The sequence below is a fragment of the Vombatus ursinus genome, unplaced genomic scaffold (assembly GCF_900497805.2).
Source record: "Vombatus ursinus unplaced genomic scaffold, bare-nosed wombat genome assembly UNPS02000577.1, whole genome shotgun sequence".
Classification (NCBI taxonomy): domain Eukaryota; kingdom Metazoa; phylum Chordata; class Mammalia; order Diprotodontia; family Vombatidae; genus Vombatus; species Vombatus ursinus.
The window spans coordinates 12,474,655-12,487,524 of NW_020940355.1; the positions used below are offsets into that span (position 1 = coordinate 12,474,655).

Sequence of the window (12,870 nt, forward strand, 5' to 3'; positions counted from 1 at the left end):
TGTGTGTGTGTGTGTGTGTGTGTGTGTGTGTGTGTGTGTGTGTGTGTATTACAGTTAAGAGGCCTTGATTACCTTCTGGTTTGAGGCTGTTCTGCCACTGGATAGCTGAGTTCTATTTAAGTGAGATGTTAATGCATTTGTACAAAGAAAAAGCAGCTACGTGGCACCGTGGGAGAAAACTCTCTCCCAGGTTGGAAGTGTGGCAGCGACACATGGATGTGACCCTACTGTTCAGCATGCAGACTCTGACCTGCTCTGTTTCCAACCTGCACCAGTCTGCCTTTCCTTAGGTAGCCCCCAGGCCCCCTGCCTCCAGGCAAATGCCATGTTGTTGCTAGGCTTAGCACAGACACCCAATTTACCTTCACTGTACTACAGATCAGAATTCCAGAGCTCCTAACATCTACCAACCTTAACTTCCCAGTAACAGGGATTATAGTCCTGTACCGCCATATCCAGTAACATAACTACATATAAATTGAAGTACCTGAAGCTCCATCTCACACCCGTGTAATTAACAAAAATAAGTAGGAATGGTAAAACCCATGCTAGTTTGAGCCTGAGGCAGCTGGGTGGTATGGTGGATAGCACACTGGGTATGGAATTAGGAAGACTCATCTTCCTGAGTTCAAATCTGGCCTCAAACACTTACTAACTGTATGACCCTCGGCACATCACTTGTTTATCTCAGTTTACTCATCTGTAAAATGAGCTGGAGAAGGAAATGGCAAACCACTCCAGTATCTTTGAAAAAGAAAGGAACTTTTCACAAGTTTCTTATACAAGGGCAGGTATACTATCATGCTTCAATTTGATTGTAAAGATAAAGTTAGTTAACACAAAATTTTCACTCTCTTCACTTTCCCTTCATATGACTCTTTCTTCTCCAGTGCTTCTGACCATTCTACCACTCTCTTCTCACAGTAAAACATGGCTGAAGACACTCAGAGAAACTTTCGTTCAGTATATTATGAGAAAGTTGGATTTCGTGGTGTTGAAGAAAAGAAATCATTGGAAATACTCCTCAAAGATGATCCTCTGGGTGAGTTTTAAAGGATAATTCAAATAAATGAAGATAAACTATCCTATGAAAACCTTAAAAGACACCTAGCCACCACTGCCACTTGATATGTTTTGGGTGGAAGGATAGCCAAAGGTTTGTACCTTAGAGGGAAATTTGAATGGTCAAACTTTTATTTTTAATCTTATTTTGAGGAAGAGTATAAATTTTATTTTTAAAAAGGAACTTTTAAGTTCCTTTTAAGTGCTTTATTCTTTCTTACTAGACTGTTATCTTGTTTTCTTTATCTGATGTACCCATCACTGTTGCATCTAGACATGTACTTTGTTTGTTTGTTTGTTTTTGGACTGGGTTTTCCTGACCAGAAATGCAGGGCTTCTCACAGGCCCAATTCCACTCTGATCTGCATAGGATCTTTGGCTTTCTCTGTTTTCCAACTTGCTTTGGTTTGCCCATCTTCAGGAAACCTAGTGGGGCCCCCCTTCCCACTCCCAGGGACTTACCTGTTTATTAAGTGAGGACACCTGATTGGCTTAGCCCATTGAAAATCTGAACTCCTGAGCTTATGATATCCTTCAGCTTAAGCCTCCAGGAATAGAGATTACAGGTATACATCTCCACACCTGACTGGACATATACTTTACAAAACCTGTTCTCTAATAACAGTCATAATACAAACATGAACAATAGCTAAAGAATAAAAATCTACTATATTCCATCCTTATGGTTGGATAGAGATATTATTTTTATACTGTTGTAATCAGTTTGTAGATTGAATTTTTTTCCTTTATATTGTGTTGCTTATATCTGGATATCTTCATATTTGTCATTCTTTACAGTAAGTTACTCATAATATGGTCAGCTTAGCCATTCTCTGCATACTAGGGATATACATACTTACACACACACACACACACACACACACACACACACACATTTGCTTTTGTGTAAGGCAGCCATAATGAGAGGCAGTAAGTGTGGAATTATGTGTAGATGTCAGCCTTGAGGTCAGGAAAACCCTTCTCAAGGTTTTCTTTCTGACACATACTGGCTATGTGATACTCTAATACCCTAGGGTTACAAATTACAGATAATTTCCCAGTCTGAATTGGTAAAGGACATTTCCTTGCTAGAAATTCCCCATGTTGATGAAATAACACACACACACTCACAGACACACACACACTCACAGACACACACACACACGCAACCCCAAAACAAAAAATAATACCTCCTCCCCCCAACCATGTGTATAATACAGCTGAAAACATCTTTGTAAAATTGGTCTTTACATTTTTTCCCCTTGGGCTAGACCCTGCAGGAGGATTACTGGGTCAAAGGATGTGACTGGTCTTACGGTTCTTGCTTGGGTGTTGCCCATATATGATATTGTGAATCTGATAGAGTAATCCCCAGGCAAATGGCTACCTCTTCTCTAAGACTATACTAATTTGCCCAGTCACCAGCTATAGATGAACAAATGTGTATTTTTCATTCCTCCGCCTGAGGGACACTTGTTGCGTCATTTTAGTTATCTCCAACTGTTTTTGACCCCATTTTGGGGTTTTCTTGGCAAAGATACTAGAGTGGCTTGCTATTTCCTCCAGCTCATTTTACAAATGAGGAACTGAGGCCAGCAGGGTTGGCCTAGGGTCAGACAGCTAGTAGGTGTCTGAGGCCAGATTTGAACTCAGAAAGATGAGTCTTCCTCATTCCAAGCCCAGTGCTATATCCACCATCTCACCTAGCTGCCTCAGACTCACCCTAGCATGGGGCTTTATCATTTCTGTTTATTTTTGTTAATTACATGGGTGTGAGATGGAGCCTCAGGTACTTCAGTTTATATGTAGTTATGTTACTGGACATGGACATGGACACAGGACTATAATCCCTCTTACTGAGAAGTTGAGGCTGGTGGATCTTAGAAGCTCTGGAATTCTGATCTGTAGTGAAGGTCAATTGGGTGTCTGTGCTAAGTCTAGCAACAATGTGGCATTTGCCTGGAGGCAGGAGGCCTGGTAGCTCTCTAAGGAAAGGCAGACTGGTGCAGGTTGGAAACAGAGCAGGTCAGAGTTTGCATGCTGAACAACGGTGGGATCACATCCATGAGTGGCTGCTACACTTCCAACCTGGGAGAGACAGAGAGACCCAGTTTCCTTCCACTTCCCCCTACACAATTCCTAGCGATGTTGAACATTTTTCTAAGGATTTATTTACTCTTCGTGCTTTCTCTTTTGTGAATTCTCTATATCCTTTGACTTTTCCTTTTTCCTTGGGAGATTTGGTATTTTGCACGTAAATATGTAATATAATGTAGGTTTGCAATAACAATATGAATTTGTAGTAACTCTTGCCATGACTTTGTGCTCTGAAAATGCTGAAGTATTAAGTCCAGTGTATCACATGTCATTTCATCCTATCCAAGAGCTATTGATATGCATAATTTTTCTATAAACCATGGATTCTTAACCTGTGTGTGTGTGTGTGTGTGTGTGTGTGTGTGTGTGTGTGTGTTGAACCTATTGGGTGCTCTGGCAAAGCCTGTGGACCACTTCTCAGAATACTGCTTTTAAATGCATAAAATAAAATACATAGGCTTTCAAAGGGAAACCAATTATAGTGCAATTAACTGTTATAAAAATATTAAAGAAACAAGTTCATAGACCTCTGCTATACAGCAAGACAAACAACACTACTTATACCTTACATTTTTTCGGTGCTTTAAAAATTTCAAAAGACTTTCTTGCTCTCTGATCTTATGTAATCCTCACTTTCTCTGAGTAGTTTGCAGAATAGGAATTATTATCTCTATTTGGGCAACATGAGAGCTGAGTGGAGAGGCCCAGAGTGGGTAAGCAGTAGACCTTTTCTAAGATCTCATGTTGAGGGGCAGAGTGGGAATTAGAACTTGGTTCTCCAGATACCCCCTGCTGTTTTCTTTGCACTGCCTCATATGGCTCTCCTAGACTTAGTTGGACACCTAGAGTAGGGTGAATGAGACTTTTGTCTCAGGTTGGAGTCATTGCCCAAGGGTTTGAAATTTGCTGTTGAGAGGGACATTTAAAGGGCTGCTGATAAATGCTCTGTAAAGAGGGAGACAGGCAACGACTGGTGGTTTAATTTTGGGAGGGGTATGGGGAGAAGTTTGGTATTGAGGGGGAGGGTAGAGTTTTGGCTGGTAGGTATGATAGGGTTATGAGAGTTGGGGCCCACTGGGGGAGAATCTTGATCATCCTTTAGGGAATCTCAGGTAGAAGTGAAGTCTTGTGGGAACCAAGCGCTGGTCTATCCTAGAGATGAAGATGCCCATCCATGGCCCAGGGAGCTCGTCTTCTCTTTGCTGACAGTGGTGATCCAAAGGCCATCTAGCAGCTCAGCTGGCAGGGGACGGGGGAATGCTGGGAAAGGCTTCTTTTCAAACCCTGACTATCCTGTTGGGGAGTGATGTATGGATTAGGAGGGGAACAAAGCAAGGGAAAGGAGAGAACATCTTTTGTTCTCTTAGGGAGCTTCCTGGGGATACTTCTGCCTTCCTGATCCTAGAGGACTTTCTTATCCCCCAAGTTTTGCCCTTAGGGTTTTTCAGAGTTTATGATAGCCTAGAACTTGAGAGTTGGTCAGCAGGGCTCAGTTGGAAATGTCATGGACTGCCAGGGAGGTAAACTTCAGGGGTCTCTAGCTTTCTGTAAGGGTACCACTCCAGTTTACCCCCAAATTATGAGTTTTCTTGGATGCCAGATTTGAAGAAACAATGGATCATATCAACTTATTATCAAGAATAATTAATTTACATAAGAAGCTACCAAGCAGACCAATTCTTCTGGGGATGGAGGTGGGCAGCCTCCATAGCAGTGGCCTTGTAGTAACCTGGGGCCTGTGTTTGCCCCGAATGTGCATTCACAATCAGACTGGTATTCATTGTACTATGTGCCCTGAGTACAAAAATTCCTAGTTCCATCCCTGGCTGGCCAAATAATATCTCTTTATTGAGGAAACAATTTCAGTTGTTAAAAAACAAAACAAAACAAAAAACCTTACTTCTCTAATTCTGTTATCAGCCTCATGTAAGTGTCATTCTAATTCTTTTTTGTTTTTCTCCTCTTCTAGATATTGAGAAACTTTGTACGTTTAGTCAGCGGTTCCCTCTCCCGTCCATGTACCGAGGCTTCGTGTGGAAGGTGCTTTTAGGTAGGACTTTAAAAAGTTGCAAGAGACTTAACCTTGGGAGATATTGGGCACTAAGATGACGGCTTATCAGATAGAAAGTGAACTTGGCTGGGTAATGATCCACTTTGGGCGTGGCAGGTCATGGCCAACCTGCAGAATATTCAGACCACTCCATTAGGGGCCAGGGGTTGCTTAGTGCCAAAGTTTTAGGGAGCTAGCTAGTTTTCTTCTTAGTGAGAGGAATGTTTTGCTCCCTGAAGTATTGTGAACAGTATTGGTCCTTGAAGTACTTTTGGGATTAGCAGTGTAAGTCCTGGTCATTGGTGGCTGACTAGGAGGGTAGAACTTAAAAGGCAGCCAATTTCCTGTGGAAGAAGAAGGGTTCTCTCACAAAACTGTAAGTAACGAGTAGATATTGATATTGAGCTAAAAAGGACATCAAAGGTCATCTAATTCATCCGTCTGTATTATTTTACAGATGAAGAGTTGAGGCCCAGAGAAGGTAAATAACTTACCAAAGTCACATAGGTAGTAATAAAAAAAGCAGAGATAGTAATAAAAAAAGCAGAGATTCAAACTCAGGTCCTCCTTATAAATCCATCACTCTTTTCCTTTGTTCACTCACTTTTCAGTTGTGTTTGACTCTCTGTGATCCCCTTCGGGGTTTTCTTGGCAAAGATATTGGAGTGGTTTGCCATTTCATTCTTCAGGTCATTTTACAAATGAGAAAAATAAGGCACACAGGGTTAAGGGACTTGCCCAGGGTCACACAGCTTGTAAGTGTCTGAGGTCAGATTTGAATTCAGGAAGATGAGTCTTCCTGACTCCAGGACCGCAGCTCTATCCATTATGCCATCTATCTGCCCCACTCTTTCACCCTAAAGAAATTCTTCCAAGGCCAAGTGGTGCCTATGAACTTTTACCACTGTTAGGACTTCTAGAACAGCCACCCTTCCCCTTATGTTTGCTAACTGTAAGCTGTTGAAGTTGGAGCTCTGTGAAGATGAAATAATTGGTAACAGTGTTAGAAAATCTTTGAGGAGTGTGAAGATTGGGGTTGTGATCTTTCGGATTCTGGTATAGAGTATTAATAAGTTAGGAAAGGTTCAGTTTTTATTTTGTCAAGTCTTTGGAAGAAGAATCACTGCTAGATTTAGTTACTCAGGAGTGCTGGGTGTCTGACATCTTTGTGAATGACAGGCAGTAGCAGAAGTTTTGGTGAGTGACTGACATCACTAGTAGGTTTCTGGGCCAAGTGGTAATTCGTTTCAGAACAGCACACAATTTTTTACTAATTCAGACTCAATGATGGATGAAATCATACCTGCTCAGAGTTAGAGAACTCATTTTCTGCCATAAAACCAATTACTTACAAACCCTTCCCAAGTCTAATTTATGAAGATGTAGGAACCATGTAGAAAATAAGAGCTTTAGGGTGGAAACATCCTTTTCAAGTGTTTTAAGTCATAGATGGAGAAATGTCTCACTATTTCCTAGATAGGTTGACTCCTAACTCTTTATGCAAAGGATAGATTTTTGATGGTTCTAAGACCCTGGCATTTCATCTTTATGAAGATTCCTCTTATTTGGGTTAAGCTACAAAAAGGGATGGTAAAGACTTGGCACTTAGCAGCCTTACCATCTATACACAAATAGTACTGTGTGTGTGTGTGTGTGGGTAGTTGAGTTAGAGGTTTGGGGGTTAACTTGGGGAAACCATCTGCCCTATTAGTAGTATGATGAATGTTCAAATGAAGCTTTTTAATCTGTATTAAGCCAAATGTAGAGAATACCTTAATATTGTTTTGGCTTAATCACAGTTTAACACAATGTAGGTGACTAAGGTGAGTGAAGATTATGTCAGGCAAATGAAATCCAGAAAATGATTGCCCTTAGTGTTCAAAAGTAGAATCACAAATTTGGAATTTGAAGGCACATGGTTCCATTTCTGAGGCAAGAAAACTGAAGAGAGGATAAGTCCCTTGCCAAGGATTATGCAGCTAATTGATGACAGAACCAGGAGTAGAACCTAGATCCTGTGTACTATGACCAATTTTATTTCCTCTCCACCATATTGTCTTTCATTCCTTTCATTTTTCTTTTATTATTGGCTTTTGTTTTTTACACCAAAGTCATTTCCTAATATATCTTCTTCATCATTGACCCTTCAACTCTAACAAGGAAAAACAGTTACTCAACAACGATCAACAAAATGACAACATAGCATATGCAACTTTTGGCTCCCAGTAGGCTTCCATTTGCATATTAAGAAAAGAAAATTTTATTTGGTTAATTTATTGATGACTTTTGTTTTTATATCACCTGCTAATTCCAATATGTCTCTTTCCCTCTCCTAGAGAGTCATCTCTTATAACAAAAAAATTTTTAAAAAGAGAAAAAAACCCAGCTCAGCCAAAATAACCAGCATATTAAATAAGTCCATCATTATATGTAGGGTTCTGTGCCCATAGTCCCCCACCTTTGTAGAAAAGGAGTAGAGGTATAGTCTCATCTCTTTTTTGGAGCCAAGCCTGGTCATTGATAGCTTTCAGTATCGATTGTATTATTGTTATTCTTTCCATTTACATTTTTGTAGTCATTGTGTATATATTTTTCCAAGTTCTGCTTTTATTTTACTTTGCTTTAGTTTATGTGCCTTTACTTGTTCCTAAGTATTCATCATATATTTCTTATAGCTCAGTAATATTCCATTATGGGGATGCTAGATGGCGCAGTGGATAGAGGACAGGGCTTAGAATCAGGAAGACTCATCTTCCTGAGTTCAAATCCAGCCTCAGACACTTTCTAGCTGTCTGACCCTGGCCAAGTCACATAGTTTGTTTAGCCATTCTCCAGTTGAGGGCTATGAATATTTTGCTATATATGAGATCATTTTTTAAAATCATTGGTTTCCTTGGGATATATTACTTGCAGTGGGATCTTCTTATAAAAGGGCAAAGCCATTTTAGTCACTTTCTTAACATACTTGTGAATTGTTTTCTATAATGTTTGGACTAATTTAGAGCTCCACCAATGGTGCACTAATGTGCTTGTGGAAAATGTGCTTTCCTAATATGTTCTATGGGATCAAAATTGATCATTGCAATTGATTTGAGTTTTCTGTCTTTTACTGTGTCACATATGGTTTTCCCTTGATTATTTTTCCTTCCCTCTGCACCAGTTCATACAAGTCTTCCTACTTTTTTCTGAAATCCTCATATTCATCGTTCCTTATAACACTGCCATGGATTTTCCATGCTTAGTATTTGAAGAGAAAGATCTGGATGTTGCTGTGAAGGAAATGATACCTTACTGGGTATACATAGTCTCTTTCAAAGATTAAGCTATGGAGGGGCAGCTAGGATAGAGCTCCACCCTTGGAATCAGGAAGACCTGAGTTCAAATCTGGCCTCAGACACTTGACAATTACTAGCTGTGTGACCCTGGGCAAGTCACTTAACCCCAATTGCCTCACCAAAAAAAAAAAAAGATTAAGATATGGAAATAGAAGACCAAAAGAAAAATTGGTGAAAACAGCACAAAATATCATGCTCAAGAATTTAAAAACCTTAAGCCTGTCCTTCCTCTTAACTTCTAGTTTTGTTGGGAGTACCATCATCCTTCTAGTCACTTAGGCTCATAGGCTTAGAGTCATCTTTGACTCCTTTCCCTGCATACCTATCAGAAGCTAAGTTTTATTGTTGCTCCCCTAACAAACCTTGTACCTTTCTGTTCCCCTTCTCTCTACTCCATCTGCCACCACCAAAGTTCAGATGCTCATTCCTGCTCGTCTAGATTATTCCTAATTGAATTAGCTTTAATCTCCCCTTTCCAATTCATTTTCTACACAACTGCCAAAATAACTTTCCTAGGGCACAGATCTGACTATTACACTCCCTCAACTAAGAGTTTTTAATAGTTTCCCATTATCTTTAGGATAAAATATTAATTCCTTACTTGGTGTTTAAAACCCTTCAGAGTTGTCAGCTTATGTTTTCAGGCTTGTTGTACATCATTACCCTTGAAACACACATTCAAGCCATAGCAAACTTCTTCGGGGTACCCAAACTCAACATTCTATCTTATTTCTCCATACCTTTTCATAACTGACCCCATGCCTGGGATGTACTTTTCCCTCACTCTTGGAATCTCTGCCTTCCTTCAAGGCCCAGCTCATATAAGCTTTTCCCAACTCCTCTAACTCTTTTGCGTCTTCAAATTATCCTGTATAAACTCATTTGTCATATCCTAAAAGATCTTTGGAGGATAAAGACTACTCTATTTTTGGTTTTGTACCCCTTGTATCCAGCACACATTGTCTTTAAAGGGTGTATAATTTTTGTTGGTTAGTTGGATGGAAAAATATTATATTTGGAGTCAAAGGACCTGGGTTTGAATCCGGCTTTACCACCTTTGACCTATGAGACCTATGGCAAACTACTTGAACCTATCAATGCCTCAGACTCCTCCCCTGTTAAATGATGGGATTGGGTTAGATAGCCTTTAAAGCCCCTTCCAACTCTAAATCTATGATCCTATGAATATGTGAATCAATCAGTCAGCATTTATTAAGTGCCTGCTATGTGCCAGGCACTGTGCTAAGCACTGAGAGTACAAAAGGAAGCAAAAGGCAGTCCCTGCCCTCAAGAAGCTTGTCTGTGATCTTTTTGGCGTCTTGTAATTTCAAACCCAGATCAGCAACGATATTATTAACTAATGCCTCAGTACTTTAAGAATATGAAAAATGGGTTCTGATGGATAACTTCCTAAAAGTGATTCTCCACAGTTAGTAAATGTGGTTGTTAGTTCTTTTGTATGGACCAAGCTAGCTTTTTTGTTTTCGAGGGTTTCTTCTCCTAGCAGTGCCTTTATTAGGTAAGAAGGATTTGGATTACTGACTCCAGCTTAGTGCCTGGATTTCTCCTCTTTCCTAGGAATCCTGCCTCCTCACCATGAATCTCATGCTCAGGTCATGATGTGCCGGAAGGAGCAGTACACAGATGTCCTGCATGCCCTGAAAGTCATTCGTTTTGTCAGTGACTCCACTCCACAGGTGGATGTCTACCTGCGCATGTATCAGCTAGAATCCGGAAAGTTGCCTCGAAGTCCTTTCTTTCCTCTGGTTGGTGGCTACTTTGCTTAGATAATTAATTTTGCTCTAGGTCATTCCCCTGCCATTTATAAACAACCAGGACCAGTCTTAAGGCCATCACAAAACTAAAGTCACTAAGTAGCAAAGGTATTATTGTGCCAATGTCCTAATGGAGTAGAAAGTCTACAATATTATATTGTAGTGGGAACATAGATTAATCTTTCCCTCAAATATTTGTGTCTACATTTGTACAGAAAATCTTTTTAAGGTTAGGGTTTTCTTTCTTTTTCCCTGTGTAGGGAGTGAGAGGGCAAGAGAGGGAAGAAAAAAGAAATCAGGTAAAGGAATAATGGGGGAGATTTTTTTTTTCTTTGAACATTAAAATATAATTCTCTCAAAAACATATAAATAATTTTTTCCCCTTCCTCTCACAGATTGAATTGTGTAATCACTGGGAGGAGAGTAGTTCAGAGCCACCAAATGCAGTGATTTGACTATTAGTTGTAGTGCTCTCCAGGATTTATTTATTTATTTATTGTTACAATAGATTTACCAGGTTTATTAACCTATTGGACATTTGATATTTAACTTATTCTTTATTTGTAAAGTTATTGATGTAGGGCTGCTGATAGACCTTACATCTAATGACCGTTGCCCATCTTTATTATTGTTGTCAAGGGAAACGAGGTCTCTTTGGAAGTAATAGGAATGCTCAGCAATTTCCATTAAATTTCACTTAGCATTAATAAAATGAAGTTGATACCATTGCATAGATTCTTAAGATTAATTTATTATGAGTAGTGCATATTTAGTACTAGATAGGCCTGTTATAGTTTTTGATCTATCTCCATTCAAAATTCCTTTTGACTTAGATGGTCCTGTGGGCCTCCCTACAGAGCACTCCCCACTTTTAGACACAGAGTCCTTTCAGAAGCAACCTGCTTCTTCCCACCCCCTTTTTTAAATGGAAAACTGTCTTATGAGCATGTTATTAAGGTTTTAGGAAAATTGTCTTTTTCTGGTTATGAATCTTTGTTTTACACACCTAAATTTGTATACAACTCAGAAACACATTAAAAAGGAGGCCTACAGATGAAAGAGCTGAGATTTTTAAAGGATTTAATATTTTCCAGAGTAAGAAGATAATATTTAGTTTGGCTTTAACTTTGAAGCATTACCACTGCTTAACCCAAATAAAATTCCAAAGTACTTTCAGCAGCAGATAGTATTTGAGAACAGAAGATGTTCATACACTCTTTCAGGCCTCTCAGAAGTCTTTTGGGGAAATTTACTTGAGGAATTTAGCTCCATGTTTTGAATGGCATTTTGCAAGATTTTGAAATGGTCGTTCTTTTGATCTGTATAATCTTGGTTCTAGGGCATATCAGATCAAAGTCACTTTAAGTTGGTTCTTAAAGGTAGAATAAGATACTGAAAGGCTTTACTAATACTTAGAAGTAGAGCTTTTAAAATATTATTGCTTGTTCTCTTAACAGTATATGGTATTCATTGATTATAGTGCTGATAACAGAGACTGTTTAGTGTAGTGAATGGAGTGCTGACCTTGAATCAGAAAGACCTGGATTCATCAGATCATAGATTGGAAGGGACCTTAGAACCCATCAGGTCCATTACCCTATTTTACAGATGAATAAGCTAAGGCATTAGAGGATGAGTGAGTTGCCAGAGATCCCATAAGTGTCTGAGGTGGCCCTTGAATTCCAGGCTTCCTGTCTCCAAGTTCACGGCAAAACCCACTAGGTGACTTCACTGATACTTATTAGCAAGTTGAGTCACTTAACCTTTATGTGATTCAGGTAGCTTCTTAGGATATATTTACTGACTTACACACTGGATGGAGTTCTACACGCTTAAAAAAATCACAGATCTTTATTGTATTCACATATTACAGGGCCAGATACTTTCACTTGTAATTTTCACATCCCTTTTGATTAAAATCTATAGTCCAGGGGTTCTTACCTTTTTTTTGTATTGTGTTCCTCTTTGGCAGTCTGGAAAAGCCTGTGGACCCCTTCTCAGAGTAATGATTTTGAATACATAAAGTAAAACACATAGGATTACAAAGGAAACTATGCTGAAATACAGTTATCAATTTTTAAAAAAATTAAATTTACAGACCCTAGGTTAAAAAGCCTTGGTATAGTGTAATTCAAACTTTATACCTGAGGACTCAATCAGTAAGCATTTATTAAGAACTTGCTATGTGCCAGAGGCTGCTAGGTGGCTCAGTGGATAGAGTGCTGAGCCCAGGAGTCAGGAAGACTCATCTCCCTGAGTTCAAATCCGGCTGTGTAACCCTGGACAAGTCACTTAACCCTGTTTGCCTCAGTTTCCTTATCTGTAAAATGAACTGAAGAAGGAAATGGCAAATTGCTTCAATATCTTTGCCAAGAAAACCCTAAATGGGGTCATGAAGGGTTGAACATGACTGAAAACACCTAAACAGCAACAGGCACTGTATTGCAGATACAGAAAAAGAAACCCTGAATGTCTTTCTCCTCAAGCAGCCGACATTCTGTTGGGGGAAAGAATATGTTCATAGGCAAACATAATTAAAATATATCTGAAG

The 12,870-nt window shown here is 39.4% G+C and overlaps 1 protein-coding gene across 2 annotated transcripts in view; it reads left to right on the forward strand.

The window, feature by feature from the left end:
* LOC114050164 (TBC1 domain family member 7) overlaps window positions 1–12,870 on the forward strand; it is a 30,293-nt gene that overhangs the window by 2,234 nt on the left and 15,189 nt on the right. For both annotated transcript variants that reach the window (XM_027871886.1, XM_027871815.1), the window contains exons 2-4: window positions 925–1,042; window positions 5,129–5,209; window positions 10,123–10,310. In XM_027871886.1, coding sequence (XP_027727687.1) covers window positions 931–1,042; window positions 5,129–5,209; window positions 10,123–10,310 — 381 coding nt within the window. In that variant the 5' untranslated portion in view covers window positions 925–930. The remainder of the gene's footprint in view (window positions 1–924; window positions 1,043–5,128; window positions 5,210–10,122; window positions 10,311–12,870) is intronic.